General features: G+C 62.2%; 1 protein-coding gene across 1 annotated transcript; it reads left to right on the top strand.

Annotated features, from left to right (window-relative positions):
- Nucleotides 1-2,076: 2,076 nt before the first annotated feature.
- On the top strand, nucleotides 2,077-12,315 carry UNC93A (unc-93 homolog A). Its single transcript, XM_040965680.1, has 8 exons — nucleotides 2,077-2,220; nucleotides 3,675-3,856; nucleotides 4,435-4,664; nucleotides 5,203-5,328; nucleotides 5,643-5,854; nucleotides 6,741-6,876; nucleotides 7,286-7,417; nucleotides 12,050-12,315. The coding sequence occupies exons 1-8, from the start codon at nucleotides 2,134-2,136 to the stop codon at nucleotides 12,313-12,315; spliced, it is 1,371 nt and encodes a 456-aa protein (XP_040821614.1). The 5' UTR covers nucleotides 2,077-2,133.
- The last annotated feature ends 1,660 nt before the right edge of the window (nucleotides 12,316-13,975 follow it).

Here is a 13,975-nt window from a genome sequence, read left to right as displayed (position 1 = left end):
CAGGCGGGAGTCCTGGGGTGGCCCCATGCTCCTCACAGCAAGCGGGACTTGCACCCTGGGTCTGCTTTGAGGGCCAGACCACTTGTAGAGCTCCTGCTGGCTTGTCACGTGGATGCAGAGACATGGGGTGGGAGGAGCAGGCCAGAGTCAAGCAACTTTCAGATTTGAGGACGGGCAGTGGCAGCGAAAGGCAGGCGGGCCTCGCAAGTGCGGGGCTAAGCTGGGGCTTTGTGCTTTTGCTTTATTTTGCACCACTGTACTGATTGCTGGGAGATGTGGGCTGACTGCAAAGAGCTGGCATTGAAGCTTTAGAAAACTGCTCCCCCAGCCTGCGGGCAGATGCTGCACATGGCACTGGTGAGATGAGGCGAATCAGAAGGAAGGGCAGCAGGTTCCAGCAGGTCCCAGGAAAGCCTCACGGGCAAGCCCACTGCAGGTAGCCACTGCCCGCTGGAGTCTGGACAAGTGGTGCCAGGATGTGGAAGGGAAGTCACTTGTGTAAAAAAATGTCCCCTCCTTGCTATGTGTCCCACATTCTTACAATTCTCTCCGACTGTGTGTCCCTGAAGGTCAGCTGGCATCCGGTTCACGGCCGGTGGTGGTCAGCAGGTGCCACGGGCTCTTCCCAGCACCCAGAGCCATTCTCTTCCTGTTCCACGGACCCTGCCCTTTCCTAAGAGGAGCCTGTGGATCAGGCAGTGGCGGGAATCCTGAGGTCACCCCACGAAGGGCCCCCAGCCCGGGGCGTGCACGACAGTGTCACACGTCAGGGGAGCATGGCACCTGCTCTCACCTTGGTCTGAATGTGAAGCTGTGTGTGGAATCGGCATGCAAAACCCCGTGTCTCCTTCCTAAACCCCGTGTCCCTGGACCGAGCTGGGCTACAGGACTTAGGAGATTTCTGACTGGTTCGTATTCTGCTCTTTCCAGGCCTTTAGCGGGGGGTGGGAAGGAAGTGGAGCGGCTGGGACCCTGGACTGGTGCCCATGCGGGATGCCAGGACTGCAGGCAGTGGCTTTATCTGCTATGCCCAAGTTGTACTGATACTTGCATGAGAAAATGGTTTTTCATGCTTACCAGCCTTGAAATTTGGAACTGCCATTCTAATGCAGAGTTGCTCATTGCACGTGGTCAAGTAAATTTCAATGAACTGAAATGAAATGTAACTTAGAATTCAGCTCTTCAAGACAGGTATTGTGGCACTGCATGTAAAGCGCTATCTGAATGCTGGCAGTCCATGAGGGTGCTGGTTCAAGTCCCGGCTGCTCCACTTCCAATCCAGCTACCTGCTAGTGCATCTGAAAAGGCAGTGGACAATGGTCCAAGTGCCTGGGTTCCTGCATCTGCATGGAAGACCTGGAAGAAGCTCTGGCTTTGGCGTGGCCTCCACATAGCTATTACAGCCATTTGGGAAGTAAACCAGTAAATAGAGCATCTCTCTAACTCTGCCTTTCAAATAAATAAGTAAACATTATTTAAAAAATTGAAGTCTGTCCCTCAGATGCAGGAGCCATGTTTCAGAGCTCAGCTGTCCATGTGGCCAGTGTCTGTTCCCTCCCTGAAGCCCCACAGTGCCCTGGAGTCAGGCGTGTGCTTGCTGGGCTGCAGTGGGCCAGGCTGTCTGATGCCCTTGTGGCACAGTGCTGCCCCACAGCACAGGGAAGCCACACCGGGCGGCAGCAGGAGCGGGAGGGCACCTGGCCAAGATGTTCAGGCCTCCGGGATTCTGAGACTTTGGCCTCCACGGGGTTCCGGTCACCAGCTCAGCCTGATACAGATGAGCGTTTTCCTATGTGGGAGTCAACCTTTACGCTTTGCTCTGCAAGACTCAAGTCTACTCTGCCCCGACAGCTCGGGGTGTGGAAGACAACTCCATCTCGGGGTGTCAAACAGGGCGTGCACTGTTAGCAAAGCCCAGGGAATTGTGTGCGGCATGTGAGCTGCTGGGAGTGATCTGTGTCCTGGCGCAGCCTTTGCCTCCCAGCCCCACTGATATCTATGTGCATTACCCAGGAGCAGCTGTGGTGACCAATACACTCCTAGCCGGTGAGGCTGCCGGTGCCCAGCGCCTGTCTGCTCCTGGGCAGGCTCCTGCAGGGGCGTGGCAGCAGCGTGCCCGCTGGCTTTGACGCGATGGAGCGGGGCCTGAAGAACGTCCTCGTGGTATCCTTGGGGTTCCTGCTGCTCTTCACAGCCTATGGGGGGCTGCAGAACTTGCAGGTGAGTGCTCTGTCGGGGTCTGCTGCCCACACATATGCCAGCTGGAGGGCGTGAACAACCCTAGTGAGAGACCCCGGGCCTGGGGCACTGAGCTGTGAGAACCTGCTTGTCCGTGGGTGACTCGGGGAAGTGCTGGTGGCTTGCATGGCTCCAGCCGTGGCTTATTCGCCCACCTTCATGGGGCCTCTGCCATCTGCACCTGCTCCAGGTAGAACCATGACCTTTGGCAAAGCAGTGTCTGCACTATGAAGTGTTTTGCTTCGCCTTGGCTATGAGCCATGGAAGGCTGGGGCGGGGCTGCCACAGCCTGGGAGGTGTCTTGGGGTGGGCTCCACTCCTGCCTGAGAACCAGGGAGCCTCTGATCGCTCCCAGGGACTGCTCCCCTAGCCTGGGGTGTGGATGGGCAGGGCCAGTGGCCAGCCAGCCTGGGGAACACATCCTGCTGGCTGGGGCAGTACAGGCAGGCCGGCCTTCCCCCCCAGTGGGCTGGTGGCTGGGTCACTGGGCAGAGAGAAGAGGGCTCCGTGCTGCCCACAGCCTCGCTGGCTCGCTGCCCTGCTCAGGCACGTCTGGCTGTAACAGGCATCTGCCAGGGGTCAAAAGCTCTTGTCCCCACTCAGCAGTGCTGTCCTCGGCCTGTGTGGCTGCTGGCCTCCTGCCCACCGTTCCAATGGCTCCTCGGAGCCCAGTGCCAACTCCCTGACCCCCACGTCCGGGAGCTGGGGACTGGGCCAGGTGCCCCACGTGCCCACTGCTGTGGCTGGCATATTCTTGATGTGTGTCTACCCCAGTCCCTCACCACACCCTAGCCCTTGCCTTGTCTCCACCCCTTCCACACTCACTTGGCCTTCAGGCCTCTGACCCTCTGGCCATCCCATGTGCACCTGCCCCAGGGTCTCAGCGTGACAGCCGGGAGGTCATGCAGAGCTGTGGCGGGAGGGTCCTCGGGGGTCTCCACGGGTGAGTGGATGGCACACAGGACTGCGCAGCAGCTCTCCCACGTGGAGTCTTCATGTACTCATCTGTGGGTTGGCCCACGCAGCACATGCGAACCCGGCACTCTAACACAGTCACAGTCAGTGCACACCGTCAGCACTGGGGCTCCGCTTGGCAAACGGCCCCACCTTCATGATCGGGCCTTTGAGGTGAGACCCGTCCATGCTGCAGTGCGCGGCATGCAGCCCTCTGCCAGGCCGTGGCGCCCGCTCTGCCTGGCACCCCCGGGGGCAGAGCTCCCTGGTGCCCAAGTGCAGCGTCCTGCAAGTTGCAGAAGATAGAACAAAGTCCCAGACAGGTCCGGATCTCCCACCCCCATGTCCTAGCGACTAGAGTGACAGCCAGAAAGTTCCAGATCACCCTCCTTGGGGCAGGCAGCGCTCAGGCCCCTTCTGCTGCCCCACCCCTCGGCTGTGCCCCGCCGCCCATGCCAGTGCACGCGGTCCTGTCTCCACAGAGCAGCCTGCACAGCGAGGCCGGCCTCGGAGTGGCCACGCTCGGCACGCTCTACGGTGGCGTCCTGCTGTCCTCCCTGTGCCTCCCGCCCGTCCTCATCCAAAGCCTGGGCTGCAAGTGGACCATCGCTGTCTCCATGTGCGGCTACGTGGCCTTCTCACTGGGCAATTTCTATGCCAGCTGGTATGGGGCCCCACCCCAAGCTCTATCACATGCAGCCAGCCCCCCGGCCCATCACTGCACCAGAGTGCCCTCATTGCTGGGATGGCCATGGCCTCGCTCTCAGCCTCCTGTTGGACCTCCACCCCCACCCCGTCCCTGGATCCCAGTGTGGCAGGGGATCCCCGGTAACCGCAGAAAGGGAATCTGGTTTGGAGGGGAGTCTCAGGGATTTAGCCAGGGCTGGGAGCCGCAGGCCAGACTGTGCCTCAGCCCCGCCTGCAGGGAGTGAACCACGCCAGCTGGTGCCGCCTCCCCCGAGCTGAGCTCCCCAGGTGCCAGTCATGGCCCAGGGCACCATGCTCCACGTGGGCCCAGGGGGCATCCCCACGTGATCCAGCACGCACCGGTCCTGGCAGATTTGCTGGCATCTCTCCTGGGTGCCTGTGCAGTGCCCATCCTGCCAACAGGCAGTCAGTCAGTCACATCACGAGGCTGTCGAAAATGGCACAGGGACCTGGGGCTCCATCCACGAGTACGAGTCAGGACAGACCTGGCCCGTGGGTGGGGACAGGGTGCAGCCTGCGTGTGCCTTGGTGCAGGTACACGCTGATGCCCACCTCCATCCTGCTGGGGCTCGGCGCAGCGCCCCTGTGGTCGGCCCAGGGCTCCTACCTCACCAGCCTCGGGCACGCCCACGCGGACAAGACAGGCCGCCTCAGCAAGGACGTGGTGAACCAGTACTTTGGCCTCTTCTTCCTCATCTTCCAGTCGTCTGGCGTGTGGGGCAACCTGATCTCCTCTCTGGTGCTTGGCCAGACACCCACTCGGGGTAAGGGGAAGGCGGGCAGGGAGAGGGCCACAGAACGGCCTGCACACTCACGTGGCAAGGTTCTGTCCACGGGCCGAGAGCCAGGTTCCAGCCTGGTGCGGGCACTGCTCGTCCCGGGCCAGCGGGAGGGGCTGGAGAGCATCTGGCCCCAAACCAGGCAGGGACTTCTTGGGAGGGAGGTTGAGACGCCTCCGGGGATGGGGTGCCCTGGCAGGCCACCTCCCTCTGCCTGGCCGAGCTCACCCCCCTCGGGCTAGGTGTCAGCGCCACACGTTAGGGCCACGATCCTGACCCCCACAGGAAGCATGTGTCCGAATGACACCTCTGCCCGGGACATGAATGCTGCCTTGGCCTGGGGACAGCGCCTTCCCAGCCGGGTGCTTAGGCTATAGCTGTGCAGGTGCTCACAGTGAATGTCAGCTTTCACGGGGTGTGCCGGGGGTCCGGAGACAGAGGGGGCAGAGGGGCCCGATTCCGCACCTGTCTCAGGCACTGCCCCACACCTCTCTGTTCTGTGCCGTCCGCCTCCGACCCCCAGAGCTCGTCCCTGAGGAGCAGCTGGCATCCTGTGGGGCCCGTGACTGCCTCATGGCCACCACATCCACCAACAGCACCCAGCCGCCCTCACAGGGGCTCATCTACACGCTTTTGGGCATCTACACGGGTAGGTACCCCGAGAGCCCGCAGGCCACAGGGAATCCTAGACCTGGACATGCACCGCCAGGGGCTGGGGGCACTGGACTCTGTGTGTGGCCCTCAGCCCGTGGCCCTGTCCTGTCCCTGCAGGGAGCGGGGTCCTGGCCCTCAGCCCGTGGCCCTGTCCTGTCCCTGCAGGGAGCGGGGTCCTGGCCCTCAGCCCGTGGCCCTGTCCTGTCCCTGCAGGGAGCGGGGTCCTGGCCCTCAGCCCGTGGCCCTGTCCTGTCCCTGCAGGGAGCGGGGTCCTGGCCCTCAGCCCGTGGCCCTGTCCTGTCCCTGCAGGGAGCGGGGTCCTGGCTGTGCTGCTCATAGCCGTTTTCCTGGAGCCCATAGACAACGAACAGCCCAAGAAGGGAGGAGAGAAGGCGCCGGCCGTCTGGTCCACCTTGTTGTCCACCATCGGGCTCTTCCGGGACAGGCGCCTGTGTCTGCTGAGCCTGCTGCCTCTCTACAGTGGGCTGCAGCAGGGCTTCCTGTCGGGCGAGTACACCCGGGTAGGGGCCGAGCTGGGACCGCAGGGCTGGGCCCAGACTGCGGCACAGGGCTCCTGCCACCGCCCCCCTGCCCTGGCCGGGCTCCCCATTCAGGACGCCCACTTTGGAGAGCCCCTGGACTCCCACAAGCCCCTTATCTCACTAGGGTGCCATCTTGCTTGACCTTGGCCTTCGTGGGGAAGGGCCAGGCCTGTATTCCTGAGAGTCACTTGCCGGGTTCCTGGGGAGTCTCCCCGTGCCCTTGACCTGCCATGTTTGATGTACCACCAGGCAGGTTCTCACACAGGTGAGGCCATCTCGACAGCTTCGGGGCTGTCCTGGCCCTGCCCACAGGTCACATGGCCTGCAGCTGCTGCCCACCTGCCCCTGCCCGAGCGCTGCGGGAAAGAAGCCCAGGGCTGCTGGACACACCGTGGCCGTCAACCTGGGACTGGCACAGTCTGAGCTGACCTTGGCTCACTTGTTCACAGCCTCAGGGCCTCCGGTGTGGTGCAGCAGGCACCTGGGAAGGTGCACTAGGCGCCTGGCAGAGTCCAGGTCCTTCCAGATGACACCAGGGCAGCTGGAGGCTCCTGGACCTCCTCCCCCAGGGGCACAGGGCTGCCTGGGCCCAGGCTGCCACCTTGGCTGCCCAGGCAGGGGAAGGAGCAGGCATGAGCCACTCCGAGCTCCAGGGAAGCCACTCGCAGGGGCACAAGCGACTCTACGGGAACAGGTGTCTGATCCTCCTGCTGGTCCACACACCCACAGCCCAGTGGAGACTCGGGCAGCTTCGAGAGTGACAAGGACGGAAGGACCATGGCGTGCTGGCCATGGCCCCCTGCTCCCACGCATGTGCCAAGAGGGCTGCTGGGTGGGGACTGGCCTGACGCTGCTTTCTCCGCAGTCCTACATCACCTGCGCGCTGGGCATCCACTTCGTGGGCTACGTGATGATCTGCTTCTCGGCCACGGACGCGCTGTGCTCCATGCTCTACGGGAAGGCCTCGCAGTTCACCGGCAGGGTGGCCATCTACGCGCTTGGTACGCGGCCGTGGCTGCAGGCCCAGCTCCAGGCCCGAGGGGTGGGGCCTTGGCGGGGGCACAGAGCCCTTTGAGCTCAGCAGTCCCTGCCGCCTCCACCCCTGCTCTCCAGCCTGGCCCTTTCCCTGGCCCCCTGACCCCCGCTCCCCTCTTCCTTCCCTCCCTCCTCTTGTCCCTCTGTCCTTCCCGCTCCTGCCTACCCTCCCTCCTCTCTCCCCTCCCTTCCGCTTCCCTCTCTTCCTCTCTGTGTTGGCAACCCTGGCCAACACAGAGCCTGCTCTCTGTGGGGTCTGTGGGGACACACTCTGGGACACGGCAGGCTCCAGGCCGTGGGGTGGGGTCAGAGGTCGCTGAGGGCCGGCATGGCCACCTTCCCGTGTGACTCCAGCTTCCCCCACCCCTGGAGCAGGTGCCATCGCCCACGTCTCCTGCATCCTGGCCCTCCTGCTGTGGAGTCCTCACCCCAGCCAGCGCGCCCTGTTCTTTGTCTTCGCTGCCCTCTGGGGCCTGGCAGACGCCGTGTGGCAGACCCAGAACAGCGGTGAGCCCGGATCCCACCGTCGGTGACAGAACTCCCTGGGCGGTGGGCAGGGGCGTGGGGGGGGCCCTGGGTGTGGGAGAAGTAGGGGTGGAAATCAGGTGTGCATGGCGGATGCTGAGACGGGGGGGGATGCTGACAACAGGAGAAGGATGGGGGTCGGTTGCCGGTGTGCCCAAAAACGCCATGGAAAGCTCTGGAAACGGGAGGTGTTACAGTTTTAACCAGGACAATTCTGTGCCTCTGGATGAATTGAATCATGACTGAGAAGGGGACACAGATTATAGGACATTATGAAGGTGAGACTTTCCTCTCTCACCTCCACCTCACACCTCCTCCACCTCTTCACACCTCCTCCTCACACCTCTTCCTCCCTCACACCTCCTCTACCTCACACCTCCTCCATCACATACCTCCTCCTCCCTCATACCTCCTCCTCCCTCACACCACTGGGCCCCTTCACACCTCCGTACAACTCCTCCTTATACCTCTTTCTCCTCCTCACACCTCCTCTTCCCTCACACCTCCTCCTCCCTCATACCACTGGGACCCTTCACACCTCCTTACAACTCCTCCTCATACCTACTCACAACACCACCTCACATCTCCTCCACCATACACATCCTCCTCCTCACACCTTCTCCTCAAATCTCCTCCACCTCATACCTCCTCCCTCACACATCCTCCTCCTCCCTCACACCCCCTCCCTCACACCTCCTCCTCACACCTCCTCCCTCACACCTCCTCCTCACACCTCCTTCTCCCTCACCTCCTCCTCCCTCACATATCCTCCCTCACCTCCTCCTCCCTCATACCTCCCTCATACCTCCTCCCTCACACCTCCTCCCTCACACCTCCTCCTCCCTCACACCTCCTCCTCACTCACACCTCCCTCACACCTCCTCCTCAAATCTCCTCCACCTCATACCTCCTTCCTCACACATCCTCCTCCCTCACCTCCTCCTCCCTCACACCTCCTCCTCACTCACACCTCCCTCACACCTCCTCCTCAAATCTCCTCCACCTCACACCTCCTTCCTCACACATCCTCCTCCCTCACCTCCTCCTCCCTCACACCTCCTCTTCCTTCACCTCCTCCTCCCTCACACCCCCTCCCTCACACCTCCTCCCTCACACCTCCTCCTCCCTCACACCTCCCTCACACCTCCTCCTCAAATCTCCTCCACCTCATACCTCCTTCCTCACACATCCTCCTCCCTCACCTCCTCCTCCCTCACACCTCCTCTTCCTTCACCTCCTCCTCCCTCACACCCCCTCCCTCACATCTCCTCCCTCACACCTCCTCCTCCCTCACACCTCCCTCACACCTCCTCCTCAAATCTCCTCCACCTCATACCTCCTCCCTCACACATCCTCCTCCTCACACCTCCTCCTCCCTCACCTCCTCCTCCCTCACACCTCCTCCCTCACACCTCCCTCACACCTCTTCCTCACACCTCCTCCTCAAATCTCCTCCATCTCATACCTCCTCCCTCACACCTCCTCCTCCCTCACCTCCTCCTCCCTCACACCTCCTCTTCCCTCACACCTCCTCCCTCACACCTCTTCCTCTGTCACACACCCTCACTCACACCTCCTCCCTCTCCAGGAATCCCTCAAGGATTAGAGACTACACTAGCAGTTTCCATGAAGAAGCCCTCATGCCCTCCCAGGACCTGGCTTTTCCTCTGCTTAGCATGAGCAGCCCGCCGTGTCTTGGTGTACAGGATAGGACTGCAGGCCGTCCTTCCTTCTTTTCCACAGATGGCCTTCTGGTGAATAGTGGGAGGGGGCTCTATCCAGTCCACTGATGGGCTCCGAGTCTCAGTCATCCTCATCTTAGGGCTCCCCAGGACCACAGCTGCCTCTGTGGCCCCCAAATCGAGCCTGTGTGTCTGCCCCTCCCCTGCCCAGGTTGGGCCTCGGGGAGCCAGAGGGAATCCGAGTGCCAGGTAAGTTATTCCCCAGCCCGGCGAAGGATCCCTGACTTCACCCGCCTGCTCGAGTGCCCGTTTCACAGCCTGAAACGGAGGGGGTGTCTGATCTCTCCCGCCTTCTCCAAGTGCAGCCTCAGAGCCGCCCCCAGCGCCCTGCACCATGGCTCGCTGTCAGCCACACCTGCTCTCCCTCCCGGAGCAGGAGCGCGCCCGCTCAGCTGCCTTTCCCTCAGAGGGCCAGGGACACGGCCAGGCCCTGCTTGCGCTGCAGGTGCCTCAGCGCCAGTGGTAGCAAGGTCCTCAGAGCGTGGAGTGACCTGGTGAGGCCGGGAAAGAGGCACTAACAGGAAATTACTTTGCGCTTTGTTCAAAGACAAAGTTCCCACAGCAACTCCCCCACACCAGGGCACCGCCTCAGCGCAGGCCAGCTGGTTTGGGGTCGCCCTGTCCCGTGCGGCCAAGGGGCTGTTCCTGGGCAGGAGCTAGCCATGGGCTCTCCCAGACGATGCCCTGGTACCCTGTCTGCCAGCTGACAGGACCACCTGTGCCCTGCCTCTGTGTCCCCTCATTCAGGGGTGAGAAGCCAGCTCTAGCACTTGGCCCTGTCACCCAGGGAGATGAGGTGGTCGGGGCCAGCCGAGAGCCGTGCTGCCTTCCTCTCACAAGCACACACAGTGCTCTCGGGTTTGCGCAGAGCTGACAAAAGCCTTCCCCGAGAGCCTGTGCCCAGCACGCCCTGGCGCGACCTGTCCGGTACAGCTGGAGCCCTAGGCTGAGGTAGATAATTATCCTTGCTCAGTAGGTTCCAGAGCGTAGGGGTGACCAGAAAGCTCCCAGATAATGCATGACATAAACGAACAAACAAAACCAGGCACGGATTTCTGTCCTCAAAGATTTACTTATTTGAAAGGCAGAGGGACAGAAAGGGAGGGAGAGACAGAGCCATCTTCCAGCCGCTGGCTCAGGCTGCACAGGACCACGATGCCCAAGAGCCTGAATTCCTCCGGGTCTCCCACGTGGGTGCAGGGCACCAAGCCTCTGGACCATCTTCTGTTGCTTTCCCGGACACATCAGCAGGGAGCTGGGCCGGAAATGAGGCAGCCAGGATTTGAACTTGCACTCTAGTGATAAGCCCAGCATTGCAACAAGGCAGTTTGACCCAAGCACCTCAAAGCCAAGGCCCAGATTTCAACACTTACTGCACCAGACACCCTGTCTTTGATCCCAGCCCTCATGCAGAGTTGCTATGGCTCCTTCAGCTTTCCCACTGGCATGGTGGTCTGCCCAGGATGCCTCCTGGGAGCCAGGGTACCCGAGGAGGTCACGACAGCTGTCCCTGACACCCCTTCTTTCCCATCACCTCCCCGCGTCTGAGGTCACCGGGCCTCAGGGTGTGTCCGGTGCCCTTTGCGGGCTGGGCTGGGGAGGCAGCGCCCCGTGGGAAGCAACTGCCCACCCTCTTATGTCAGGTGTCCCCCGAGGGCCGTGTGCAGACGTGCCACTTGGTCAGCGTGCCCCCGCCAGGTCCCTGAGGGAACTCGTCCTACTTTACCGTCTCAACCTTCAGTTCTCAAGGGTCGCCCTCCAACCTCTGACCTCCAACCTCCAGGCCGTCAGGGGATGGAACAAGTGCCCCTGCAGGCGAGGGGCAGCCACGTGGGTGCTCTCTTTCTCCTTGTGGAGTGTCTGAGCTTTATCCTGCTCACTCATTCCTTCTGCCCGCGTTTCTCCTCCACATTCACTTGTTCTGCCCCTGACGGACACCAGCCCAGCTGTTCCTCGGAGGGTGTCTCCATCATGTCACCCACTCTGAGCACTAGGCTTTGCGGATCAGGCCTCAGTCTGTCCGCGGCAGCTCCACCTGGCCGTGGGACAGACTCACAGTGCGTCCATCCTGCCGCCCAGCAGTGCAGGCTTTCCCAGGTACACCCTGCGTGTCCCTTGCTGGAGCCCGAGGCTCAGCCATGCATGCAAGGACCTCATGTTGCTTCAGTGGAGATCAGTGTGAAAAACCCGAGACGCGGTGTGGGCTGTGCTCCTGGCTCCTGAGGCTGGGCCCTCCGCGGATGGTCGCAGGGCACGTGTGCGGACATGTGACCCGCCCCATGCATGCCCATCTCCTTCTCTGCTTGTGTCAGCACGTGCAGGGGACACAGCAGGTCCCAGCTCTCACCGGCCCCCGTGTGCATTAGCACACTTGGGCCCAGCTCCCCTGCACACATCCCCAGCAGCTCTGGCATCCCGTTCTGCAGACTGAGTTGTTGAAAGGCCACGTTAGCTGACTTTGTGTCACCGTCCTCCCCACTGGCCGTGAGTTCCTGCAACGTGACACTTAGCCACTCTTCTGTTTAGATTCAAATCAGACTCAAGATGGGGCCAGGAGTGACCTTGGCATTGGGAACTAGGGGCTGCCGGCCTGTGTGCTGCAGGGTTAGGGGGCTTCCCGGCCAGCACCAATCCCCCCTGCACCTCTGTGCAGGTGTGCACCCAGCTTTAACGAAGGCTTGAGACCACTCAAATCTGAGTGCAGTGGGTGGGGGTGGTGAAGCCCCCATTTCAAAGAGCAAGAGGTGAGTGGCACAGTGGGCTGAGCGAGGGACATGGCACCCAGTGTCAGCCGGGCACAGGGCATTGTGCCCAGCACCAGCTCCCGGGCTCCTCGGGGTTTCACAGCGCTCACTCCCCACCTGCCTTGCAGCTCTGTATGGAGTCCTGTTTGAGAAGCACAAGGAAGCTGCCTTCGCCAGCTACCGCCTCTGTGAGGCCCTGGGCTTCGTCATCGCCTTTGGCTACAGCACGGCCCTCTGCGTCAGCGTCAAGCTCTACGTCCTGCTGGGGGTGCTCGCTGTGAGCATGGTGGCCTACGGGACAGTGGAGCACTTGGAGGCCAGGCTGCCTGATGGGATGCCAGCTGCCAGGCCCACGGCCCACACGGAGCAGCGGGAAGTGCAGACAGCCATGTGAGAGCCGCCGCATGCCGGCGGCCTGGCAGGAGGCGCTGTACACAGCCCCGGATGGCCAGGGAAGGTGTGCAAGCTTGCTTCTCCATGCCGCCGACCCACTCTGACGGATCTTCAGTCCTCACCAGCAGAGACCAGGGGAACACGTGACGATGCAGTCAGTGTAGTCCGAGTCTGCACAGCTGGCCCTGCACACTTGGCCAGGCCCGTTGCTGTGGGCCATGCTTGCTCCCAACAGCCGTCTGGCATCGTGCGTGTCACATGCAGGTCACAGCAGGGCTTAGGGGCAGGAGAGACGGTGACATGTAGATCTGCTTCCTGCGGGGAACAGAGACTCAACCACAAATAAATGTAGTATTTCATGGACTTCTCACGTGGCCAGAGAGATTTCTTAGCGCACTGACGTGTGTGCTATTCCCCCACACAGATAAAAACACAAACCAGGGATGTCACCCACCACACAGATCCACAAAATCATCTATTCAAGTCACCACGCACTCCACACCACGCACTCCACACCACGCACTCCACACCACCCACTCCAGTCACCACCCACTCCACACCACCCACTCCACACCACGCACTCCACACCACGCACTCCACACCACCCACTCCACACCACGCACTCCACACCACCCACTCCACACCACCCACTCCACACCACCCACACCACACCACCCACCCACACCACCCACTCCCACCACCCACTCCACACCACCCACCCACCACCACCCACCCACACCACCACCCACACCCACCCACCCACCACCCACACCACCCACCACACCACCCACACCACCCACCCACACCACCCACCCACTCCACACCACCCACCCACACCACCACCCACACCACCCACCCACACCACCCACCCACACCACCACCCACACCACCACCCACACCACCCACCCCACACCACCCACCCACACCACCCACTCCACACCACCCACCCACACCACCCACCCACACCACCCACCCACACACCACCCACACCACCACCCACACCACCCACCCACACCACCCACCCACACCACCCACCCACACCACCCACACCACACCACCACCCACACCACCCACTCCACACCCACCACACCACCCACCCACACCACCACCACCACCCACCACCACCACCCACACCACCCACCCACACCACCCACCCACACCACCCACCCACACCACCCACCCACACCACCCACCCACACCACCCACCCACACCACCACCCACACCACCACCCCACACCACCCACCCACACCACCCACCCACACCACCCACTCCACACCACCCACCCACACCACCCACACCACACCACCCACCCACACCACCCACCCCACACCACCCACCCACACCACCCACCCACACCACACCCACCCACACCACACCACCCACACCACCCACCCACACCACCCACCCACACCACCCACCCACACCACCCACCCCACACCACCACCCACACCACCCACCCCACACCACCCACCCACACCACCCCACACCACCACCACCCACCCCACACCACCCACTCCACACCACCCACCCACACCACCCACCCCACACCACCCACCCAGTCACCACCCACTCCACACACACCCACCCACACCACCCACCCACACCACCCACCCACACCACCCACTCCACACCACCCACCCACACCACCCACCCACACCAC

The sequence above is a fragment of the Ochotona curzoniae genome, unplaced genomic scaffold (genome assembly GCF_017591425.1).
Source record: "Ochotona curzoniae isolate NIBS_2020 unplaced genomic scaffold, NIBS_Ocur_1.0 scaffold_3890, whole genome shotgun sequence".
In the NCBI taxonomy this organism is placed as follows: domain Eukaryota; kingdom Metazoa; phylum Chordata; class Mammalia; order Lagomorpha; family Ochotonidae; genus Ochotona; species Ochotona curzoniae.
This window is presented reverse-complemented; position numbering and strand designations above follow the sequence as displayed.